This window comes from Hordeum vulgare, chromosome 6H (assembly GCF_904849725.1).
Source record: "Hordeum vulgare subsp. vulgare chromosome 6H, MorexV3_pseudomolecules_assembly, whole genome shotgun sequence".
NCBI lineage: Eukaryota > Viridiplantae > Streptophyta > Magnoliopsida > Poales > Poaceae > Hordeum > Hordeum vulgare.
In genome coordinates, this window is record NC_058523.1 from 407462587 (window position 1) to 407488488 (window position 25902).

Consider the following 25902-nt stretch of genomic DNA (forward strand, 5'->3'; position numbering starts at 1 on the left):
TAACTTTGTGGTGGTTTCATACCTGACCATAATCTCTTCATTTGTTCTCCGCTATTAGTGACTTTGGAGTGACTCTTTGTTGCATGTTGAGGGCTAGTTATATGATCCAATTATGTTATCATTGTTGAGATAACTTCACTAGTGAAAGTATGAACCCTAGGCCTTGTTTCCACGCATTGCAATACCGTTCGTGCTTGCTTTTACTATTGTTACCTTGCTTTTTTTGTAATTTCAGATTACAAACACCTATATCTACTATCCTTTTTGCACTTGTATCACCATCTCTTCGCCGAACTAGTGCACCTATACAATTTACCATTGTATTGGGTGTGTTGGGGACACAAGAGACTCTGTTATTTGGTTGCAGGGTTGCTTGAGAGAGACCATCTTTATCCTACGCCTCCCACGGATTGATAAATCTTAGGTCACCCACTTGAGGGAAAATTGCTACTGTACTACAAACCTCTACACTTGGAGGCCCAACAACATCTACAAGGAGAAGGTTGCGTAGTAGACATGAGTCCTCGGGAGCGCTTGTTTTGTATAAGAGTACTTTCAGGCCTGTCCTTTGCTGTAAAAGATTGGGCTATATTGCCACACCTTTGCTACTATTGTTACTTGTCACTTGTTACAAATTATCTTGTTACAAAACTATCTATCAATGTTACTTACAGCACTTGCAAAGAATACCTTGCTGAAAACTGCTTATAATTTTCTTCTGCTCCTCGTTGGGTTCGACACTCTTACTTATTGAAAGGACTACGATTGATCCTCTATACTTGCAGGTCATCACGCATCTGCCCGCAAAACTGTTTTCCACAAATTGTGAACACATTTTATAGGTCGGTATTATACGAGATCTGTTAAAAATGCTCTAAGCGCCCGCTTCCGCGCGCCCTTTTGAACTGTGGAAAGAACCATGTGACACACATACAAGAGCAACGAGGTGCGCTCGTCCAAGGCAACGTGTTAGCGATCATTTTTGCTAGACTAGTTTGTGGAACCTTTCATCGATGTTGGGAAGTTCCATGCGGTTTTCCTTTTTATTTAGGGATTTTTATTTCTGTTCCCCTGGTTTGTTAGCTCTACTCATTCATCCCCATGCTCTTAAATTTTGCTCACTTTTCCCCACTCCTTTGCCCGAAACCCTCAGAACTGGTCACAGCGGACGTTGTCGTTGGGTCAATGCTTTGACTGTTAACTTATACGAGTGGGGCCACGCTGGACTGTGTCGCCCGTTGGACCTGACAATTGGGGCCTGATACGTCTCAAACGTATCTATAATTTTTGATGGTTTCACGTTGTTATCTTGTCTTCTTTGTATGTTTTATGTACCTTTTTATATCTTTTTGGGGACTAACTTATTGATTCAGTGCCAAGTGCCAGTTCATGTTTTTCCGTGTTTTTGACTCTTTTCAGATCTGATTTTGGAACGGAGTCCAAACGGAATAAAATCCCCGAAATGATTTTTTCCCGAACGAAAGAAGATCAGGGAGCCTTTGGGCCAAGCCAGGTGGGCCCCAGGGAGCCCACAAGCTTGCACCACGGCACCAGGGGGGAGGCGGTGGTGGGCAAGCTTGTGGCTTCCCTCGCCGCCTCCTGACCTAGGTTTTGCGCCTATATATTCCCAAATATTCCGCAAAAAATCAGGGGAGCCTCGAAAATACTTTTCCGCTGCCGCAAGCTTCTGTTTCCGCGAGATCTCATCTGGAGACCCTTCCCGGCGCCCTGTCGGAGGGGACATTGGAGGTGGAGGGCTTCTTCACCATCATCATCGCCCCTCCAATGACTCGTGAGTAGTTTACTTCAGACCTACGGGTCCGTAGTTAGTAGCTAGATGGCTTCTTCTCTCTCTTGGATCTTCAATACAAAGTTCTCCATGATCTTCATGGAGATCTATCCGATGTAATCTTCTTTGGCGGTGTGTTTGTCGAGATCCGATGAATTGTGGACTTGTGATCAAATTATCTATGATATATATTTGAGTCTTTGCTGATTTCTTATATGCATGATTTGATATCCTTGTAAGTCTCTCCGAGTCTTGGGTTTTGTTTGGCCAACTAGATCTATGATTCTTTCAATGGGAGACGTGCTTGGTTTTGGGTTCTGCCATGTGGTGACCTTTCCCAGTGACAGTAGGGGCAACAAGGCACACATCAAGCAGTTGCCATCAAGGGTAAAAAGATGGGGTTTTTATCATTGGTTTGAGATTATCCCTCTACATCATGTCATCTTGCTTAAGGCGTTACTCTGTTCTTATGGACTTAATACACTAGATGCATGCTAGATAGCGGTCGAGGTGTGGAGTAATAGTAGTAGATGCAGACAGTATCGTTCTACTTGTTTCGGACGTGATGCCTATAGAAATAATCATTGCATAGATATCGTCATGACTCTACACAGTTCTGTCAATTGCTCGACAGTAATTTGTTCACCCACCGTCTACTTGCTTTAATGAGAGAAGCCACTAGTAAACACTATGGCCCCCGGGTCTATTCACATCATTGTTTACACCTCCGCTTTTACTTTGCTTTGTTACTTTGTTGCTTTCAGTTCTCACTTGGCAAACAATCTATAAGGGATTGACAACCCCTTCATAGCGTTGGGTGCAAGCTTTTGTGTTTGTACAGGATCTTGAGATACTCCTCCGCCGGATTGATACCTTGGTTCTCAAACTGAGGGAAATACTTACCACCGCTACGCTACATCACCCTTTCTGCTTCGAGGGAACACCAACGCAAGGCTCCAAGGCCACGGGGGAAATCCTTTGCATACTTGCCTAGGAAGTCCCTTAAGGCGTAGCCGCAGCTGAAGGATTCCTGGTGCCGTTGCTGAGGAGTATCAAGCAACACTCCTATTTCTGCCGCCGTTGGAAGGTCTTTTGTTGCAGTAGCAGGGCCATGTCGAACGATGTCACTATTTGCTCGTTGAGCCGTGGTTAGATTGTTGGGCCCTGCGCGCGCCGTAACGACATGAGCCTGCTATGCATGTACATAGCTAGCCTGCCTCCATGCGCTGATGCCCGCCCCCACGATGCGCTGACCTCCCCTCTCTATGCACACGAGCCGCTACGTACGCTGACCGGCCTCTTCCTACATGCTAGCCGTCACGGACGCAGGGACGGTCGCTGCTGGGCCCTGCGCGCGTCGTAACGACATGAGCCTGCTATGCATGCACATAGCTAGCCTGCCTCCATGCACTGATGCCCGCCGCCACGATGCGCTGACCTCCCCTCTTTCTGCACACGAGCCGCCACATACGCTCACCGGCTTCTTTTTGCATGCTAGCCGCCACGGACGCAGGGACGGTCGTTGCTGCTGGTTCGTCTCATGTCACACGCTTGTCTCCCCGATCAACTCACATCTATTCAACGTGGCAATTAAAGTGGCGAGCCCCATGATTTCTGCATGCTAGCCGCCACGATAAGCCTACTATGCATGCGCGACATGAACCGCCTGCCTGCCTGCCAGCATGCGTCGATGTGCCCCGCCACGGATGCAGCTTTCCTGTGAGCCACCACGGGATGCAGCGTTTGTCGCCTCCTTGATCGATTCATAGTTCACACCATCTCAGCCTTTGACCACCGCAACATCAGTGCAGCATGGCAATTAAACTCTAGGGCATACCGATCGACGTGCGCCACCATGATACCGAAGCCTGCTGTGCATGCCATGTGATCGAGCTAGGTTGCCTGCATGCGCGTTGTCACAGACGTAGCGACAGTCGCTGCCACTGGTTCCTCTCTTCTCGCACGCGTCTCCACCTTCCAAGTGCCACAGACCAAGGCTAGGGTGCGGTGCTACGTTTAGGGTTAGGGTTTAGGGCTTTGAAGCATCAACAAAAAGCATGTAATATATTTTTTGAAGCATCAACAAACATAGCTCAGAGAGCATAATAATGAAAGCATACATGATGAAGCATCGACAAATATAGAAGAGAGCATAATAACGAAAGCATACAATATAGGGAAGCCTACGATATTATATCCTACGTACTGCCTAGTGCACTATGCGTCTTCGTAGTCGGAGATGGCTTGATCCGCCTGTGCCGGAGCCTGGTCCTCCTGGGCCACCACCTGTGCCTCCTCCTACGCCGCCCGCCCTGCCTGCATCTGCTGCTGACGAAGACGTCAGGCCTGCGCAGCTGCTTCCGAGCGGATGGAGTTGAGGATCACCACTTGGTCGGGCCATAGATAGTAGACCGGCAGTGCCTCCACTTCCGGCTCCTGTGGCGTCGCCTCCATTTCCGTCTCCTGCGGCGTCGCCTCCACGTCCGGCTCCTACGACGGCGCCTCCACCTCCGGCTCCTGCAGCGCTGCCTCCTCCTCCGGCAATGCCTCCACCTCCGGCTCCTGCAGCGGCGCCTCCTCCTCCAGCTCCTTGAAATCCTCTACAGGTAGCCTCGCTTGCCTTTGGACTTGGGCCGCCGAAGGAGGTAGAGACGTTCTTCGGTCGTGTAGTACTGGCGGCGTGGTGGCATGGCTGATGGGCTGGGAGAGGGGAATGCTCGGGTCCCGACGGGAAAACGGAGCAGGCGAGGAGCTACGGCTGGGGGAGGGGAGTGTCCGTCCGGCTTAAATAGCCATTGTAACCTAAACCCTAAACTGCCCCGTTTTCACACCCACCGAGGCATCAGGAGTGTACACGCATGGTAAACTGTGGTTGGTTTGATGAGTGGACTGTGATCGGGGTCAAATGTGAAAGAGCCATCACGTTCACACACGATGCAAAAAAACGATGCAAAAAAATGATGCGATTCGACGGCCCAACTAGAGCTTGGTTTCCTTTTGGCCCAACACCACCGTTTTTTCGCGGAGTCAGTGGTGGGCGAGCAGCCGAGCACAACCAAGGGGACCGTCTCTCGCGGATCGCCTCATGATCCAACGATGCGGAGCCATCCTTGTGATCCAACGGCCCGGAGCCTGCACGCAGCCTACCCACCGAATTCCTTCTATAAGACCACATCCGAGGCCTGTCGCTTGGTGCCAGGGTGTGATCCGACGGCTGACGTTCGGAGCTAGGGTTAGGCGAAACCCCACGGGGTTTAGAGGGGTTTTGAGCTGGTCAACGGGGTTATGAAAGCTTTGACCGAGCATAACTAATTTAAAAAAAATCAAAAAAATATGAAACCTTCGCTGTTTGTTGTTTTGTAAGACACACTAACGAGGAAAAATACTAAACTTGGTCTATGGTCATTTTCATAAAAAAAAACTAGGTGGCACGATCGACGTCAAATGAGCACCATTAATTTAAAACAAAGCAAAAAATATATTAAACCCGCGCACAATGTTGTCTTATGTGATACGTTACCAACCAAAAATCATAAACTTGGTCTATGGTCATTTTCATGAGAAAACCTTCACACATATGAGCTATCACCTACAAGATTTCATAGAGTTCAAGGAGATGAGGTAGGGTTACCTTATGTTTCTGAAATTTTTAAAAAAATCACCAAAGCTTTATTTCGAAGTGAATAAGAAGGATGTGAACTTAGTTTTACATTTTCATATTTTAAACGTGTTTTTAATAGTTTTTTATATTAAAGCATCTTTTTCAAAAGAAAATGTAAAAATATGAAGATTAATTCAAAAAATAGCGAGACTTCGAATCTACACTATATAGATTGAATAGGTGTTAATAAAAAACATTTGGCTCATTTAGAGTAGGTCCAAAAAAACTTGATTACAAATGGGGTTGTTTACCCTAGCCTGGGAGCTCATTTGGAGCACATTTCTCAAATTGAAATTTCTTTGACATCCGCTAAATCACCTCAAATTTTGCACACATTATCTCCTATACAAACATAGATAGTTACCCTAGATAGTTTGCCAAGATTTTTTTGGAGCATGTCTAATCAGTGAAGCAACACTTAAACAACATGTGTGATCATTGCAACACCTAAACTCATAGCTCACAACTTCTAAACAGAAGTAACCATACACCACAGGCAAATTTAAGGACACAACATCTATGGTCATTTTCAGGAAAAAACCTTCACACATGTGAGCTATCACCTACAAGATTTCATGGAGTTCAAGGAGATGAGGTAGGGTTACCTTCTGTTTTTGAAAATTTAAAAAAAATAAAAAAATAACCAAAGCTTTATTTCAAAGTGAATAAGAAGGATGTGAACTTAGTTTTACATTTTCATATTTTAAACATGTTTTTAATAGTTTTTATATTAAAGCATATTTTTCAAAATAAAACGTAAAAATATGAAGATTAATTGAAAAAATAGTGAGACTTCGAATCTACACTATATAGATTGAATAGGTGTTAATAAAAAACATTTGGCTCATTTAGAGTAGGTCCATAAAAACTTGATTACAAATGGGGTTGTTTACCCTAGCGTGGGAGTTCATTTGGAGCACATTTCTCAAATTGAAATTTCTTTGACATCCTCTAAATCACCTCAAATTTTGCACACATGATCTCCTATACAAACATAGATAGTTTGCCAACGTTTTTTTGCAGCATGTCTAATCAGTGAAGCAACACTGAAACAACATGAGTGATCATTGCAACACCTAAACTCATAGCTCACAACATCTAAACAGAAGTAACCATACACCATGGGAAAATTTAAGGACAGACAAATATAGATAGCATAATACATGGGTTCCCACAATACATTGGGTACCCTAATACATTACTACCATAGATTGAGTTCATCACATCATAAACAGCCACATTCAGTTTACCAAAAGTAACCCAAAAGATAAAGATAAAACATGCTGCCACATTCAGTTCATCACATCATCACATCACACCGGAGTGAGTGCCTTCACGAGGGCAGCATGCTGCCCCCTGATCATGTAGTCCTCCCCGCGAATCACTACATCCTCTGCATGAGACACAAGGTGATCGAAGCGGCCATCCTTTGGCTTTGGCTTGGTGGTGCAGTAGGGGTAGCGCCACTTATTGATCTTGCGGTTCTAGAAGGAAGCAACTCCCTTGGCCTTGATATTCTCCACCTCCTTCGTTGTGAAGGACGCGAAGTTGCCCTTGTACCACCACATCCTCGTAGTTCATAGGAACAATATTCTTGGATTTTTTTGTTTCTTGTTTCTACTAGTCATGACAGGATCCAGAGTCGTCAGTTCATGGGCTTCTTCGATCGTGGGAGACGTGCCACCACAGCAACTGTTACGAGAGGTGCAGAGAGATACAAATGCACACCATGAGGTTAATGTTTCTATACCACCATTTAATGACCGTTTTAGACCTGCTTTATATATTGAATGGGAATTTGAAATAAATGATATATTTGCTTTCCATAATTTTGTTGAACATAAGAAAGTTAAGGTCGTAGTTGGTTCTTTCACCGATTATGCTTCAGTTTGGTGGAGCGAATATTGTCGGTTACACCCTGATTATAGACCTACTACTTGGTATGATTTGAAACTTGCCATGAGACACGCATTCATTCCTACTTATTATACTCGTGGCATGATTGAAAAGCTACAACATTTAAAACAAGGTAGTGACACCGTAACAAAATATTATGATGATTTACAAACAACCTTGTTGCATTCCTCATTAGAAGAAAGTGAAGAAGATTTTATGGATAGATTTTAGGGATTTGTTTAGTTAAAAGTTAGTCATTGCAACTTCGTGTACTTCGTTTGTGTCCAACGACCAGACTAAGACCGCTTTCGGATCCCCACCCTTATCAATACTTCATCTATATTCGCAATATTCAGATTGCAATATCATATTCTTACTTGTTCTTCGATTGCTTGCAGGAATAGACCTTCATGGCCAGGTTGATCGTGCTCTGGCGTGGTCAATAACCTCTTGAAGTTGGTTTAGCAATTGCTAAGGCGCAACGTCGTGCACGTTTGTAGTCGGATCGTCAAAGTCGTCTCCACCAAATCGATAGTTATCATCTCATCGAAAGATCGGGACGCCCTCGCTCTATCAAGGCCTCTATTACAAAGTACAAAATTTCGTACATAGAGTCATCTAAAATTTCCTAGTTTGCCATGTGATAAATTATTATTTTTCCAACAAGTTTTCATGTGATGATTACTAATTTCTCAACAATTTGCCATGTTTAATATAACTAAAAAAAATCCTTTATTACAAGTACATTTTTTATAGGTTTCCCATGATCTATAGAACATTTTATTTCAAAGTTTCCATGGTTGATGGCAAAATTTATTTTTACATGTTTTCTTCTACAAATACCATGACAACTTTATCCTATATATGGTTTTTATGTATTGTACCACCTCGAATTTATTGTATGTGCCATGGCAAATCTAATGACTATACCATAGCAAATTGTTGGTCTGTTTGTAGCATGGCAATTTCATATTACATGTATGTGGGCCTTTTTCGTTGTGACATGGCAATTTTACTCTGTTTTTTTTAGTTTTTGTTCATGTATTTAACTTGTTGAAACACGGAAACATTTTTTTTCATATGTAGATAGTTTTCAATGGCGATCATGACAAACTCAAATTTTAAGAAGTTCGTCATCAATTAAGTTCCTAAATATTTTTTCCTGCAAATAACACATATTCTGCTAGTCGCATTGAAGACCTATAAGTCCGTACCGGACTTACAAAATATCTCATTACAAATTCACAACCAGATTATCATTTTGCAAAGAGAAACATTCACTTGCTATTTTTCATTTTATAGAAAAACATAATAATATGATCAACTATTAGAAAATATTTTAGCTCCTTCGAGACTCAAAATCTCGTGCTGAAGAGCATGAAGGTTTGAGTCCTCTTGAAGTCATAATATGGAGAGCATTCCCCTAGCAGTATTGAGAGGCACATTAATAGGGGGTTTTATGTCAGTTTTGAAATGAAAAAATAAATTTTTCAGATATTTTTATACTATTAAAACAGAGATATATAGTCACCGTGACGTTATATTAAATGGCGCCGTCGCCGTATGCTACTGTTGGATGCTGCCACACTGGGTATCCTTTCCTCTTTTATACGTCACACTTAGGACTCGTTCGCTAATCCATCAGCTCCTTCAAATTTAAAAATCTGTAAAGCATGTGTACAACCGCTCCATAAATTATAACTACAACTTCGTTCGTTTCAGAAACGAAGCCGCTGAGCGAAGGGACTCCAAACGGGTCCTTAATACTCACAGACACGTGATTGTTTCATTGGTCCACCTAGCACGAGCAAGTGAGCTCGTGTGCCCTAACGCCACTCTGAATATTTATCCCACTAATATAGTTTTAAAAATGTTTAGTACGGTATATTATAAGGCCAGTGCTTTGCGCCAGCGCGTCGTTTCGACCGGCCGCGCGCGGGCCGCACGATCCGCCAACTGCCGCGCGTCCGCATCGTTAGATCTTCATGCAACATTTTTTTCCGATGCAGCAAAATTTCGACGCGATGCAGCAATTTTTTCAGCGGTTGCAACAAAAAACAAAAATTGTAGCAAAAAAATATCTACGTGATTGTAGCAAAAAAACTAAGCTGATGGTGCGTGGTAGCAAAAGTCAAACGCCGGTTATAACAAATATCTACGTGAACGTGTATGCAACTTTTTTAGTGAACGATTGCAGCAAAAAATGATGCCGGTTGTAATAAAAATTAACACGGTTGTAGCAAAAGTAAAAAAACACCGATTGTAACGAAAAATCCAACGAACTGAAGTTGCAACCAAACGTATATACAACTTTTTTACTGGACAAATGTAGCAAAAAAAATGCTTGTAGCAAATATGACGCTGGTTGCAACAATTTAGATAAAAAAATGTTGCATGCCTAATCAACTGGGTCGCACGGGTCGTATGGGGCGGCCGAACGGAAAGTTTCCCATATTATAAGACGGAGAGAGCAGTAGATAAAATCACACATAAGCCAAAGCGTTGCTCTGCTCTCGAGCTCAAATGAGCTGCCCGCAGCAGCACCGTATTTAACTGCTCCTGTCACTATCCACCCCGCGCATCCACAATGCGCAGCTCGTGGGGCATCCTCGCCGCCGTCTCCGGACACGTCGCCGGCCGCCAAGCTTCAGCGGCTCCTTGTCACCACTCTCTCCCCGCGCGCACGCTCCAAACCCTAGCCCAGAGGGAGCCTGTGCGCCTCAAGAAGCTCCCAGCACCCGACACCGGTCCGTGATCGCTGAATCTGACCCCCTTCGGCCTTCACCTCACCGTCTTCTTTAAGACCCTCACCCCCCTTCGACACAATTGGCCTAAAATCTCCCTTTCTGGTGGCCCTAAATCCTGGTTGGGAGCAGGGATCCTGGAGCTGACGCTGGAGCGGCCAGAGGTGAAGAACGCCATCAGTTGGGAGTTGATGACAAGGCTGCGGGGCGCGATCCACAAGATTGAGGCCGACTCGACGGCCAAGGTCGTCCTTGTTGCGAGCTCCGTACCGGGAGTCTTCTGCGCGGGCGCCGATCTCAAGGTCTCTTCTTCCTCAGCCTGGTGATGCAGTGGTTATTTTAGACTGACACCACAGGGGATTGTGTGAGCGTTCATGTCTGAGTACGATACATGCGAGAACACCGGAGGTGGATGTGCTGATCCAGTGACAGGATGATAAAATTCACTAGCAGCTCTTGTGTAAAGTTTTCGGAGAAATGAACTGGTGATGCGCATAGCTGAAAAGGAATAAAAAATATTAATAATCTGTGTCACGAAGAAATTGAAGATGCTCTAGTAATAAAAAATAATAGGTGGGTTGTCAAAAACAGAGACTCGTGGCTGTGAGAGAATATGAAACGAGCTGCCATCTAGAAGAATATCTAAGTACGAGACAAGAAAGATAATCTTGCTACTTTGCTAGCAAGGACATAAAGGTCATGAGGACAATGACTAGTCGACGGTGTGGCTTAAAGAGGAGCAGCTATGAATTATCAGATGCATGATTAGAGGCATTTTACGCATGGCCCTGATCAGTTGAGTATCAGTTGATGGAATTTAATCGTTGCACAGGACAGTTGATATTGATTTCTCAACCAATTTATTTGACCTATCATAACTAGCACACTATTAGTACTTGCTAGTGTCACATAAGTTTTGTTCTTTGCATCAGTTAAATAATTTGGAACATCAACTTTGTCCTTTACCGTACTATGACAAATATTGAGACCGCTTGAACACTCGTATTGTGTATTTTGTACTTCTGCAATATAGATTTGCTGCACATAATTCACATGGTTAACATCTTAGAGCATTTCTTTACTCAGGAAAGGAGGCACACGAGCTCTTCACAGGTCAAAGAATATGCTAATTCCTTAAGGTCTACATTCTCGTACTTTGAGGTTTGTACCTGGATCCATACGTTAAGCATGCACTTTTGCCTCCAGATATAATTCTATATCAACAACATAAGTAACGATTACACATTTAACCATGAACGTTATATTCAAATTACAAGTATGACTCATTTCTCTTATCATTTGTAGTTGGTTCTATATTGTTAAGTTGTTCTTACACCACGCAGCTTGTTTGAACAGGCACTCTCCATTCCAACAATTGCTGTCATTGAAGGAGCTGCTTTGGGTGGTGGGCTCGAATTTGCTCTTTCATGTGATCTGCGTATATGTGGTCCTGCCTTTAATCTTCAGTGTGCTAAACATTTTCATCTTATGAAACATAGTCTTGCAGGAGTTCTTTGAATGTTTGAATGCACGTCCTCCTACTGATTTGCAGGAGAAAATGCAACCCTCGGACTACCAGAGACAAGCCTTGCTATAATTCCTGGGTATGCAGCCAACACAGAAACACAGCGATCTGCTTTTACTAATAAATTTGTTGAAAAGTTACAAAGATTCCCTGAAACAAAGTGATATACTTTTCTCCTTTGCATTGTTTGTGCTTTGTTGAGGAAAGCGACTCTAATCGAATCCTATCAGGACCCAGAAAGAGGAGTCCTATCTCGTACCTACTTTGGAATTGGGGGTCTTGAATTTTATTTTTCATACTTACCTGTATATCTGAATACTTTAAATAACTGGAGAATCCTTAATTACGCCAGTCGCTATCTTTAACGACCAGGCACGTGCACCAAATTCATATTCTAGTGGAATCAAATTTACAATACTTCCTCCGTCTCGGTGCATTAGGCATCTTACGAAAATAAAATAATCTCAAAACATTAAGGCACATTACAATAGTATTAGTTGCATGCATATTAATTAGACTTCATTTATTAATTGAAGGACCAATGCATGTAACTTATGCGGCACTCTTTTTGACTTCGAAGAGGTCTCCTAATTAATAGCACATTTTTAGTTGAGAAAGGAATAATGTGATTGGCTTCCTCTGTAATTCAGTTTCTTCTTCTATCCAATCTCTGTGTGTCTAGGTTGCAGTGCGCCTTCTAAAATGCCTAATGCACCGAGACGGAGGGAGTAGTACCAGAGGGAGTAATTATGATGAAACTGGTTGCATGCATTTAATTGCCGCAGATATATCTGCTTTCATTTACCAAAACTAACAAAAACCTTACCCCAAACTAGCTAAAGTATGTTATTCAGTCAGTGGGTATTGCGTAACCTCCTAATATCTAGGGCCGGGGGCACACAGCGTCTTCCAAGGATCATCGGAAGGTCAAGAGCGAAGGAACTGATATTCACAGGCCGCAGATGCAACGCAACTGACGCTGTCTTGATGGGTAACACTAGTCTCGTCGTGTTTTCCTCCCACTATCACCAGTTCTTGAAAGAACACTTAAAATGCATCTCTGGGCTGCAGGACTAGCGAACTACTGCGTTCCAGCAGGGGAGGCCTACGGCAAGGCTCTTGAACTCGCCCGCGAGATAACGAAGAAAGTAAGAAACGTTTTCAGTTTTGAACATTCATAGAAAATACTATCAGCGAGAACATGCTGTCAGTTTCAGTATATGAAGCCCAAAATTCAGTATGAGCATATGTCATGAGTTGAGAGTTGTGTTCAATCACTTTGCATGCCAAGTCACGCATGGCTATGTACAATAAGATCCATCGTCGTAGGTGTTCTAAAGTGGGTTTTTTGTGGCAGGGCCCTCTGGGGGTAAGGATGGCCAAGAAGGCCGTCGACCGAGGAATGGAGGTAGCAGACATGCGCTCCGCGTTGGCTGTCGAAGGGGAATGTTACGAGCAGCTGCTGCGCACGCAGGATCGCCTCGAGGGCCTGGCTGCATTCGCTGACAAGAGCGAGCCTGTGTACACTGGAGAGTAGTATCCTGATTGTGTACACAGGAGAAGAGTTTTTTGTTCCTCAAAATAAAGGAGAAGTGTTCTTTGTTTTCAGATGCACAAAGGACGTGTTTGGTTCGTCCCATTTTACCCGTTATCTGATTACACCGCTATCTGTTACCGTTAAACGTGTTTGGTTCATTCACCCCGTAAGCAAGTACCCCGCAAACAGATTACAGCCCAACTTAAACCTGATACCGGCCAACCTCCACCGGAAACAGATCGCGTTACCGGAAGATTCGAGCAGATCTAGCGACCGCTCGAGAAGAAACTCCGCCGCCGCCAATGTCTGATTTAGCGCTGGCGCTGGTGGCCGCAACAGCGACACCGGCTCTCCGCCATCGCCGGCGGTGGAAGCTCCAGTCTCGCCCTCGTTTTCCTCTACATCATCGGCAACAGACGGCGGGTGGAGCAGCATCACGTGAAGAGCAGCAATGGCGCCACGCAAGGAGCAGTAGCTGGCCAGCGGCAGCGGCCGCCGATCTCATCCACTGCTCGAGATAGCGTTTCTTGGACACTGTTGTCAACTCGTTTATCCAGCCGTCCATCACTTCAATGAAATTTCTTAACCATGCGTCATTACCAAAGTGGAACCAAACAAAATGAGTAAAAATCCCATTACGTCCCAGTCTCACCGTCAAATGTTTCCCTTACCATTTACATTACCGCTGTTGCAAACAAACACATCCAAAGTGTTAGATGTGCCATGATCGCCTCCTGCCGCCTCCTAGACTCCGGAATTCCCTATTTGCCGCTAGTTGCGTCAAACTGCTGGTGCTTCGCACATGCGAGCGACCGAGCAGCGAAGTGATGGGCTGGCCCGTTTAAGCGTTTCAACCTTCCTGGTTTTCGAAACTTGTAGAGGTTCCCAGCCGGTTTTTTCTGGTTTTAGGAAACTTCTAGGAGGTTCATGTACCGAGTTTTTTCTTTGTTCTGTTCTTTTTCCTTTTTTTCTTTTTTTCTCTCACTTCCCGCTTTTTCTGGTTCTTCTTTTTCTATTTCGTTTTTTCATTTCAATATCAATTTTCTTTCTTCTCTTTCTTTTCATTTTTTATCAATCCTTGTGTTTTATTGTTTTGTTGCCCAGGATTCTCAAAAAATGTTCAGAATTTCAAAAATGTTCCCATTATAAACAATTATTCGCAGATTTTAAAAATTAGTTCATGTTTCAACAATTGTTCGCAAAATGTCCATTTTTCATGAGTTCAAAAAATGTTCGCGTTTCAAAAATTGTTTGATTTTTCAAATTTTAATATGTATGTTTTTCTTTAAAATGTTCACAACTTGTTTTTTTTTAATTTCAAACCATGTTTCTGCTTTCAAAACAAATTTTTTTTTTGAAAATGTTTATGTTTCCCCTTTTGGAGGAGATTTTTTTTTATGTTTTCACATTTTGTTTGTATTTTTGAAAAATTGTTTGGAAATTTATTTAAAAATTATTTGCAACTTCAAAAGATGTTCCATTTTCAAAAATTGTTAAAATGTTCATGTTTCGACTTTTTAGGAGTTTAAAAAAATGTTTTTTTCTTTTCAAGTATATTTTAGTTTATTTTGTAAAGTTCATGTTTCCAAAATTGTTTGGAAACATAAAAAATGTTCGTTCTTTAAAAAAATATTTTAACTTTCAAAAGTGATAAAAAATTCAAATAACATTCGCCTTTTAAAAAAATTGTTAGGGAATATCGAAAACTGTTTTGATTTTATAAAAAAATTAATATGTTTTTTGCTCAAAATTATCAGAAAATTTCAAATATGACCGGGATTTCAAAAAATGTCCCTCTTCTAATTTTTTCATATTTACAAAACATGTTCTCGTTTTCACATTTTTGTTCAGATATTTTGAAACTCCTTAACAAAATTTAAAAATACAAACATTTTTTGAAACTTGTGAACAATTTATGAATCTGAGACATCCATAAAATAATAAAAACATGAACATTTTTTGAATGTTGCGAACACTTTTTGTAAACGGGGACATTTGTTTAATGGCAGAACACTTTTTGAAAAAGTTTAACAAAAGATTCGCAACAGTTTATGAAAAAATAAGAACATTTTTTGAAAATCTAGAACATTTGTTGAAAAACAATAACTATTTGAAATTTGGAACATTTTTTAAGACCCACTACATTTTTCGAAGTTTAAGAACAATATCTAAACTGAACTTAGTTTAGGAAAGGTAAAAATAACCTTAAATATAAAATTAAACAGATAAAAAAACAAAAATAAGAAAAGGAAAAAAGAAAACAAAGGAAGCGAATAAAAACACTGAGTTCGCGCTCGCGAAACAGCAGAAACAGAAATCGGCCCAGAAAGCCTGCCAAGTGAAGGCTCTGTTTGAAAGAGCAGCAACTTGACATAAATAGCGGAGAGCTCCCGCTCAGCGCTTTAAGCACCAGTTAGCCCTGCTGGCGTATGCAGCACCGCCTACCAGGCCGCCCCAACAATTTGCTGAAAATTCAAACACGATAAAAAAAATCAGATTAATTAGGATAGAGTGGGACTCGAACTACAACGCCAATGTCAACCGCACCGGGTACAAACAAATAGGCCACACTCAACTTTCCTGATCACACTGAGGAAACGAGTCTAGTTAACCATTCCTTCATTGCAACATTAGCATATAATAGTATTATGTACCCACTATAATAAACTGAATAGAGAAAACATAAATTTGAAAAAGATTTCACAAACACAATGAATAAATAGATAAATGATAAACGTTCGTACCAATTGGAATTTTTTCATGAATTCAAAAAAAGGTACATGAAATTGGGAAAAGCATAAAACTATAAACAGTTCATGAGTTTTTAAAAAGTTCATCAAGTTGAAAAATAGTTCGGAATTTTTTTATTTGAAAAACATTCATAAATTTTGAAGTAAAAAATAACGATTTATAAAAAACTTCACGGGGTTATGAAAAAAGTTCATTGATATTAAATTAAAAAACCATGAATTCGAAAATAGTTCACTGGGTTTTAAAAAGATTCCCAGGATTGAAAGAAATTCACCAATTTTGGTTAAAAAAGTTCATTGATTTGAAGAAAAGTTCATCGAATTAAAAAACATTCATCAATTATTTTTAAAAAGTTAATAAAATTTATATAAAGTGCACAAATATTATGTAAAAATCATGAAATCTGAGAAGAGTTCATTGATTTTGAAAAAAAAACATTGATCTAAAAAACATCAAATTTGATTTTTTTTTGCCTAATTTATAAAAATATCGTTGATTTTAAAAGTTTAAATATAATTCACAGGATTTGAAAAAGTTCAGGGAATGCCCAAAGAGCGTCATATAGAACCTTCCCTGGTCTCCGGCCATTTTCACCGTGGGCGTGCTTGGTTGTTCCGTTCTTCATGGGCCACCGGGCCAATCTAGGCGGGTCGACGCACGCGGTGGGCCTCTCTCCTTCTCTTGTCCCATTATATCGGCGGCGTACGGGCGCTCTCCGGGTGACCGTCCGACGGCGCCGCGGCGTGGCTCCGGCTGGTCACGTCGCCAGCGGCGCATGTCTCACGCGACAGCGACGTGGGAAGAGTCGGGGGGTATTTGGCCGTCTCTCTCCTCACGCGCGTGCTACTGACTACCACGACAGCAATGTCTATCCAAGCGCGTCGGTTGTTGACTCTGCCTCTGACTCTGCTCTTTTCTCCGCCCGGCACCAGTCTCCCACTCTCGCCCGCCTCTCCGCTATGCGCAGCCTCCGGGGCCTCCTCGCCGTCTCCGGCCACCTCGCCGCCCGCCACGCGCCGCCGAGCGGCGCCGCCTCGTCTCCCCACAGCGTCCTCTTCGCCCGGGCCCTCCAGATCCTCTCCCAGCCGGACCCCGTCCGCCTCCACAAGCTCTCGCCGCCCGACTCCGGTCCGTCGCTGACCACCGCATCTCGTTCCTTGGGGCTTCTGGAGCCCGTGTTCTCAGCCTGTGGTTGGCTTCAGGGATCGTGGAGCTGAGGCTGGAGCGGCCGGAGGCCAGGAACGCCATCGGGAAGGAGATGCTCAAGGGGCTGCGGAGCGCCATGGACAAGGTGGGGGCCGACCCGACGGCCAACGTCGTGTTGGTCGCGAGCTCCGTGCCCAAGGTCTTCTGCGCGGGCGCTGACCTCAAGGTCCCACCCACCTCCACCACTCCTATGCTGCAAGTTTGATGAATTTGTGCTCTAGATAGTTACCAGGATTCATTCCGTCGGCTTATGATTTTGATTCCTGTGGAGGAAATCGAGAGAGCTGGAGATGTAGTGGTCCAGTGCTTAATTTCATTTCAGGTTGGTATGATAGGGTTGTTAGGTTGATCTCTCGTTCAATGGGCCCAACGGCCCATTGGAACCTTGACCCACGGCTTGATCGGGGACGTCCAGCCCAAGCAAGGCTGGTGGGTCCCTGTCGCGCAGTGCTAGGAGGTGGGGACCATGGCACAAGATACGAGGTTCGCCGCCGCCACTGGTTCCCCACTCTCAACCCTAATCCGATGTAGAGGGTAGCACTGAAGCGATGGGAAGTCCATCACCGCCGCTACCGGATCTCTCTCTGCTTCCCCACCGTCGTCCCCACCTCACGACGGTCTCTGGAGGGAGCTCATCGAGTTCACCATAAGGTAATAATCACTACATCATCCCGAACACATCTAGCCTAAGATCCACGAGATCTATCAATGGTATCAGAGCCACGAGGCTTTTGATGTGTTTTCGGATGAAGAAGTACAAGTAAAGATTTCCCCCTCCCCGATATGAACCCGAGAAGGGCAAAGATCAAAGAAAAGAAAGCAATTATTCCCCACCCCACATGAACCCTAGATGGGCAAGGACCGAAGATGGCCTAGGGCCTCGTCGGAAAAGAAGCGCCGCCGCAAGGCCGCGCCTGTTCCTCTCGATCCCCACATGCATCGGCAAGCCGAGGTGTGGGGAAGAAGAACACACCCCCTCGGGGGCTAAGTACGGATCAAGATCCAAAAGAAAAACCAAGAAGCAAATCGGATCGGTTCCGAAAAGACAAAAAAAGGGGGGGGGAACAAATGGCGGGGCGTTTCTGCCACCGCGCACTGCAAAGTAGAGGCTGAAGGGCGCCAGTGCCTAGGCAACCACGGAAATAGAGTCTCTCTCTCGGGCTGCAAGCGCCGGAGAGAGGCTCGGCCGCCTAAGGCCCTGGTTTCTTGTGCGCCGCGGGACAGGAAAAAGGAACGGCACCACAAGCACGCCATTCGACGGCGGTGCGCTTCCACAAAGGGAAACGCACCACCGGCGAAGGAGGTGGCCGTGGCGCCACAGGATCTAAGGCGGGAGAGGAAAGGGGCTCCGCCACCCGCAGGTCACCGCCGACGGCTGCTGTCCTACCCTGTCGTGCTAGGGCGGCGGGGGCAGGGCCACGGCTCCGACCGGAGCAAGGCATAGCTCGGGGATGAGTAGCAGAGGGGCTGCGGGAGCTTCGGCGGGGCATGAGGGCCATCGCTCGAAGGGAAGCGCCCGCAGTCGCTCTGCCACACACGAGGAGCCACTGCTCCGGCGGCCTGAGGGGCGCGCGAGGATGGGAGCCTCTGCTCCAGCGGCGCCGAGAGGAGAGAAGAGAGAGCCGCGCACAGGGAAGAAAAATGATTAGGGTTTCGGGATGGGGTGGCTGCGTGCTCCTTTTGTTCACGCGAGGGGCGCGGCGAGCCGTAGGATCAACTCCAACGGCCAGGATTTCCCTGCCGGAGTAACCCTAGGACGGCTCGGGTTTTTGGGCCGCAAGGAGCGCTGCGCCAGGCCGAGGGTCAGGCCGGCCCGCTCAAGGCCGAGTCCGAGGCCAGGAGGGGCGCCAGTGCCAGTGCCAACTGTTTCGGCCGCTGGGGGGAAGTAGGTTCCCAGGCCGGCCCAAGTAGGAAAGTAGGCTCACAGGCCGGCCCAAGTAGGCCCCTGTTGATTATTTTCAATAGTTTTTCTCTGCCTATACTTTTAGGCAGATTTAAAACTTTGTTTCTAAGCATTTTTTCTATGAAACTATGTTTAGAAAAATAGAAATTAAAAATGTTCAAAGTTTCTGTAATTTTATACAGAATTGCAACATTATTTTTCTGAAAAGAAAAATAAAAGGTTCTGAAAATAAAAGAAAGATTTTCAGAAAAAGAAAAGTTCATGAATTTTATAAAAGGGATTATAAAGTTCATGAATTTTTAATTATGACAGAATATTTTTCTGTAATAGTAACATGATTTTTCTGCAAAGAAAAATAGAAGGTTCTGAAAATAAAAGAAAGATTTTCAGAAAGAGAAAAGTTCATGGATTTTATAAAAGGAAATTAAAGTTCATGAATTTTTATTTTTAACAGAATATTTTTCTGGAAAGGTGCATGAATTTTCATATTCACGTTTTTCCGCTGCAAAGTAAATGTTTAATCCTCCAATTAAATTGGAACCAACGGGAAAATTTAATTGGAAGAACTGTTATTAGCAAATGTTTTTTTCCCGTGTGGGTGAAATAAGATTCCAATAATTTCCGCTATGACAAAAGAAAAATGTTTGTTTTAAAGTTAAATATGGTATTGTTATTTTCTAACCAACGTTGATGATAACAATACTATAATTGTATGAGTCATCTTATGTTTAAAGCTTAAATCTCTGATAAATTTTGTATCAAAGTGATCAATTTTCGGAGCACAGATAGAGAAATGCATATTTCTATTTCTGCTGCAATATGGTTAATGATGATGATTATTTCTTAGCAAAGTTGTTCAATAAGAATACTATCATCACATTGTTTATGAGTTATATGCATTATTTCCATTTCTGCCCAACGGTGATATGGAATTAATGTAGAAGGATGATGTTTTATTCTAATTCTGCCACCACGGTGATTTAGAATATTTCAGAAAGTTTTAAAAGGTTTAATGTGCATGATTTTAATCAGACAAACGTAGGGTTATTTTTATGCTCATTACCGTTGTTTATTGGCTAAGTTTTCTCAGAGTAAAAGTTATTCAAGCTTTCACTCATGAAAGCGAATGTTTGGGTACTAGTGACCCGAAAGATGGAAAAGAAAGGTCATAACTTGAGGGAACAAATTCTCTCTAAAGAATGGCTTCACAAGAAAAGAACTCTTGGATATTAATTCAAGAAAAGAAAAGAGATATGTCATTGAGAGTCTTGGTTGACGAATGTCTTTCATGTACTCTCTATGAAGAAGTCTTCCTTTTCAGTCAACATGATTGAGATACATGCATATGCTTAATTTGACCAACGTCGGATCAAGCATGTGTGTCAAAGATAATTCAGATTTATTTCTGAATTTGATGCAGTCAAAAGAGCCAATTATGGCATTTATGGCCCTTACAGGGAATTACCCGCATGGCGGGAAAAGTCTGGGAAAAATGCCTGCGTAACCGGGTAAAGTTGACATTGTATTATGTCAACAATCCGTGTATGGCGGGAGAAATTTTGGCAAAGGCCTTATCCTGTATGACAGGAGAAAGTTATGATGACTCATGTGCGGTTAATTTATCCCACTATGGGAGAAAAGTATGGAGTAGCTATTAAGCTTTCCTAGTATCGACCGTACACCTTATGTGTAACGGTCATTAAGCAATCACTTAATCTAGAAAGGATAAAAGTAACCGACGAACCTAAAGACAAGAATGATATGCAAGTGTGACTTGCAAAAGTGACAATTATAAGGAACTCTGTTGAGTTTCTGAAATGAAATGAGGAAAAAGTACTCCCATACTAGTTAACTTATAACTTCATTTTACATGAAGTGATAAGATGAATGAGCTAGATAATCGAAGTTTCCTCATTTCACAAGAGCTATGAATGGATTTCGAAATTGTGGCAGAAAAGTTCTTGCCACATTTCGAGGGGGAGAAAGAGACATGAAATACATTGTAGTGTATTTCATGACTCCTCTGTACTTTAGATGATGTGATGCACATTACTCCTCTGTACTTTAGATGATGTGATGGACATTATGCATCTAAAGTGATTCATTAATGAAGAATGTGAGTGTCAAGGGGAGTACGACAGTCATTGGAATACCGTCATTATGATACCCCTAAAGAAAAGAAACAGTTGTATTTCCGGATCTTTTATAGTTTCGAAAGCAGACTAAGGAATACAACAATGGTGCTTAAAGTGCCATAAAGAAGAAAGTTTAAAGATACGCCATTTCTTTAGTGAAGATGGAGTAATCTGGGGAGCATGTTGTATGACCTATACAACACCTGTTGTTAGCTCTACAAGGGATCTTGTGATACAGGTCCTTGTAATACCTATTGCCTTTTGGAAATGGGTGACTTGAGATTTTACCCTGACGCAGTTCACGTATATATCCGGGTTGTTTTGGCAATGTCCGGTCCATGGATAAATCAATGGAATGGAGTCAAAGATATCGGCCTCATGCTGAAAGAAATAAGTGCTCTCAAAAGATTGTGAGTACAAAGGCAGGACTTGTGAAATGTATAGCGAAATCCACAATTGTCGCTAACTTTCATACTCGGTGTTTTGTATGGAAAATCTCCAAATGAGTGAAACGATTGTCATCAATGTGATGCAATGATATGTTATAGCTTGATATGAGGCTGAGGGACAGGCAAAATGGTTAAGGCTACCTGTACCCGGAGTTGATAATGGTTGACAACAACGATAACCATTTTAAGTTCTTTCGCTCCTATCACAACGAGTCAAGTGTTGATGCCAAACACACTGACAAAGAGTTACGAGTTGTGAAGGAGAAAGTCCGGAATTATGGAGAAATGCTTGAAGCATAAAAGCAACAGACAAGTGTTTGTAGATCTGCTTATCAAAGGCTTACCGCCCAGTGTGTTCGGAGAACACACAGTCGACATGGGTTTTATGGTATAGTCTAAAATTTCCGGACAATAAAGGGCCCAAGGTTAAAGAATCTGTCTCAAAATAGAGAGGTGCATTGTGGCTGTCTGATTCCATCGGCAATTGAGCTGTGACGATGAAACATGCCCTATGTATTGATCTGTTGCGAAACGAGTAAAGTTAAAAGCATATGATGAGATCAAGGGGGAGAATGTTAGGTTGATCTCTTGTTCAATGGGCCCAACGACCCATTGGAACCTTGACCCACGCCCTGATCGGGGGCGTCCAGCCCAAGCAAGGCTGGTGGGCCCCTGTCGCGCAGTGCTATAAAGAGGAGGTGGGGACCATGGCACAAGATACGAGGTTCGCCGCCGCCACTGGTTCCTCACTCTCAACCCTAATCCGATCCAGAGGGTAGCACTGAAGCGATGGGAAGTCCATCACCGCCGCTACCGGATCTATCTCTGCTTCCCCACCGTCGTCCCCACCTCACGACGGTCTCTGGAGGGAGCTCATCGAGTTCACCATAAGGTAATAATCACTACATCATCCCGAACACATCTAGCCTAAGATCCACGGGATCTATCAAGGGTAGCTGGCAAGCTTGGATAACATAATAGATGTGTGAGATTACCACATTGGTACAATGGTGAATAATGCTTTAGAATTATCGGCTAATCATCCAAGGTTAATCAAGAGCTAACTGATTCAAGAAATAAGACATGGCCTGGTTGGGTTCAGACAACATATGGATGCAGCGCTAGTTTCTCAAGAAATGCCGGTTGAGATGATGCCAAAACATTCGTCAGGTTTGCACCTTGTGTAAGTAATAAATTGATAAATTATTAAATTATGAGGTTAAGATCAGGCTCCGACTTATAAATAAAAATGCAAATGTGTTTAATCAGGTGGATTACAGGAACACTGCCTATCACTAAAATACCAGCTACTCCATCCATCCCAAAATAAGTGACTCAACTTTGTACTAAAGTTAGTACAAAATTGAGTGATTTTTGAGTCACTTAGTTTGGGACAGAGGGAGTAGTAATTTGTTGTTTTGGTGCTATTTGCTTTGTGAAGCAGACCGTTTGAACTTTCAAACTGGATAATAACTTTTGTGGCATAGATGATCTTCATGTCAGTTACATAACTAAAAGGATTCATCTACATTTGAGTCAACTTAGATTTCGTATGGCTAAGTCTTTGGTGCTAGCTGTCTGATCTAATATGGATAACCGACACCCCTGCATGAATCTCAATGCGGAAACATCGGGCGGCTTAGTGAATCGACTTAGACATATGAAAATTCCATGCGGCTTCCTTAGATTTAGCAAAGCAGTACCTTAAAATTATCCAGATTCGTTGCATACAAAATGGCGAATGTCAAGTTACTTGACCTATCCTTCTCTTTGTGTTGTCCCGATCATCATTCATGATTATGGTATGTTGACAGGAAAGGAGGTTAATGGGCTCTAGTGAAGTTCGGGAATTTGTTAATTCCTTGAGAGCTACATTCTCATCCTTTGAGGTTTGTCCCTTTGATGCAACGGTTTAGTATATGATATGTTATGTTGCATCTTGTATTTAGTTAACCATTATGCCATTTGGTGATGAGAGAAAGCCATGCATATCACAGTTCAAGTTATATGCATGCTCATCTTTCTTATTACTATATAATGGTTCGTTAAAGCCTCATTGTGCATGTCATTTTATCTAGTATGTTCATAATACTTGCTAAGTTTTGCTTGTGTGAACAGGCACTCCCCATTCCTACAATAGCTGTTGTTGAAGGGGCTGCTTTTGGCGGTGGGCTAGAGTTGGCTCTTTCATGTGATCTTCGTATATGTGGTATTAGTTTTATCCCGTAGTGATAAAATTTCATACATCTTATAGTCCTCTGAAAATTTTACTTTTTATGAAATCCAGTTTCTCCCCTTCCTTTCAAACAATTGAATATGTTTCTTGAATGTGTTTTGCAGGGGCGAATGCGACGTTTAGCTTGCCAGAGACCGGCCTTGCTATTATTCCTGGGTATGTGTCCAGGATGGCACTTTACTTTTGTAAGTAAATCCTGCATGTATTGTTGATGTTATCTTGAATAATAATGAAGTACTGCCAAAACCTTTTCATTTATCATGCGATTCGCTCACTCTGGTAGTCTGGTGCATCAGTCCATACATCAATATAAGGTGGGAAATATCATTTGTGATTTTAAGCTTGTAGCTAAAAGATGCAGGCTGTTCTCTGGATTATCGTACTTGAAGTAGCATATATCATACTTTTTCTTGTGTGTGTGTAAAAGTAGCATATCATAGTTGAATTGGTTTGAAAATTGCTGGAATGTCCAGAGTGAAATGATGTGCTTCAACTGTTAACACGCACCTCTTACAATATATAGAGCTGGAGGAACGCAGCGTCTTCCTAGGATTGTTGGAAGATCCAGAGCAAAGGAACTGATATTCACTGGTCGTAGATTTGATGCGACAGAGGCTGTAAATATGGGTAAATGCTAAATTCGCTATGCTTTTCTTTCTATTATCATTAGGACTTCTTATTACCTAAGGAAGCTTTCGACACTTTATAGAAGAATCGGCATGACATGTATGTTTGCATGCAGGAGTAGTGAACTACCGAGTTCCTGGTGGTGAGGCTTACCAAAAGGCTCTTGAACTTGCCCGGGAGATAAATCAGAAAGTAAGACTTTTTTCCTGAGCATATTCCGTGCTTCATCTGACTCGATTGGGGCACAGTTCTTTTCTGCGAATTCGTGACCATCCAAGTTCCTCCTTTCAGGGCCCGCTAGCGATAAGGATGGCCAAGAAGGCGATCAATGAAGGGATGGAGGTAGACCTGTCCTCCGCGTTGGCTGTCGAAGAAGAGTGCTACGAGCAAGTTCTGCACACCCAGGATCGGCTTGAAGGTCTAGCTGCATTTGCCGAGAAAAGAAAACCTTTGTACACAGGAAAGTAAGGCCGTTCTGAAGCCAGCCCTCTTGGCCTCTTATCTCCTGATGATATCCAGAAGGGTTGCAAGGTGTATGCGGATTCCTTTGGTGCACTGTAAATTTCAGATAACAAAGATGCTTCTGGGATGCTACATTATTTGCTGATGGATGTGCGCTACACCTTCTGTGTGTCATGGACTCATGATCGCCTAAAACTGAAATCAAACGTCACCCCTGTAACTGTAAGGTAGTACGGCTAGCATGCGGAGATGCTGCGGTTTCGTTTTGCCATTGAATTTATCTTGGATAATCCAGGCTTGGGTTTTACTTCCTCCCATCCTAAATATAAGTCCTGTTTTGCTCGAGGAACCCGTGTGATGTGCCACTCTCCAGCGTATCAAGGAAAGGAGAGCAGGATTACAGCAACAAGCAAGAGACCACAGACACGGCAGCCCTGTCTGCCATGCATGCAAGGCGGCCATGATGAGCTTCGAGGGCCGGCTTCCCTTGGCTTGTCATTGTTGTCAAGTCCCGTCATGGTGGTGCGTGGTGGGTGCAAAGCAGAAGAGAAGCGCAGGCTCCAGATTCTCACGACACCCTTTTATCAGGCCGAAGCAACCAGGCATCATTTCATGGCACAGATGAGAGCCCCCGAAGACCAGAGCTTAGACTCGTGCAACTTTCCCCGATTCGTCCCGGCGATTCCGGTGCCCTACATGGCCAGGGAGCAGCAACAGGAAAAGCCATGTGGTCAGTTGTCCTTCATGTCAAGAGCTCGCCAGAAAGCCCGCTCAAAAAAAAAAGAGCTCGCCAGAAAGAGCGGCTCTCATGCCCTGCTTTGCCTGTAAACTGGGGCTGGTAAATGTTTCTTATGTCGGGGTAATATAATTCCGATGGTGGTAAACAATCTACCGGCCGGTTGACGTCGTGGTCTGCAGGGGGTTATCATTTTACCGATGCATTCCTCCTCCTCCTCCTCCTCCCTTGATCATGGCGCGGCC

At 43.3% G+C, this 25902-nt stretch overlaps 2 protein-coding genes across 2 annotated transcripts; both read left to right on the plus strand.

The window, feature by feature from the left end:
- The first annotated feature begins 9780 nt into the window (after positions 1 to 9780).
- Positions 9781 to 13282, plus strand: LOC123401640 (probable enoyl-CoA hydratase 2, mitochondrial). Its single transcript, XM_045095480.1, has 8 exons — positions 9781 to 10093; positions 10223 to 10392; positions 11177 to 11251; positions 11447 to 11537; positions 11643 to 11694; positions 12503 to 12606; positions 12687 to 12763; positions 12973 to 13282. Exons 1-8 carry the CDS (start codon positions 9934 to 9936, stop codon positions 13150 to 13152), a joined length of 909 nt encoding a protein of 302 aa, XP_044951415.1. The 5' UTR covers positions 9781 to 9933; the 3' UTR covers positions 13153 to 13282.
- A 3433-nt stretch (positions 13283 to 16715) lies between these two features.
- LOC123401641 (probable enoyl-CoA hydratase 2, mitochondrial) lies at positions 16716 to 25081 on the plus strand. The gene is made up of 8 exons (XM_045095481.1): positions 16716 to 17031; positions 17106 to 17275; positions 23411 to 23485; positions 23715 to 23805; positions 23937 to 23988; positions 24356 to 24459; positions 24575 to 24651; positions 24751 to 25081. The coding sequence occupies exons 1-8, from the start codon at positions 16863 to 16865 to the stop codon at positions 24925 to 24927; spliced, it is 915 nt and encodes a 304-aa protein (XP_044951416.1). The 5' UTR covers positions 16716 to 16862; the 3' UTR covers positions 24928 to 25081.
- Positions 25082 to 25902: the final 821 nt, after the last annotated feature.

Excerpts from the sequence above, each read along its gene's own strand:
- LOC123401640 (XM_045095480.1), top strand. The coding sequence starts at position 9,934 with ATGCGCAGCTCGTGGGGCATCCTCGCCGCCGTCTCCGGACACGTCGCC. Across the intron at positions 12,607-12,686 it reads AACTGACGCTGTCTTGATGG|GACTAGCGAACTACTGCGTT; the intron begins GTAACACTAGTC and ends TCTGGGCTGCAG. Across the intron at positions 12,764-12,972 it reads CCCGCGAGATAACGAAGAAA|GGCCCTCTGGGGGTAAGGAT; the intron begins GTAAGAAACGTT and ends TTTTTGTGGCAG.
- LOC123401641 (XM_045095481.1), top strand. The coding sequence starts at position 16,863 with ATGCGCAGCCTCCGGGGCCTCCTCGCCGTCTCCGGCCACCTCGCCGCC. Across the intron at positions 23,989-24,355 it reads GGCCTTGCTATTATTCCTGG|AGCTGGAGGAACGCAGCGTC; the intron begins GTATGTGTCCAG and ends TACAATATATAG. Across the intron at positions 24,652-24,750 it reads CCCGGGAGATAAATCAGAAA|GGCCCGCTAGCGATAAGGAT; the intron begins GTAAGACTTTTT and ends TCCTCCTTTCAG.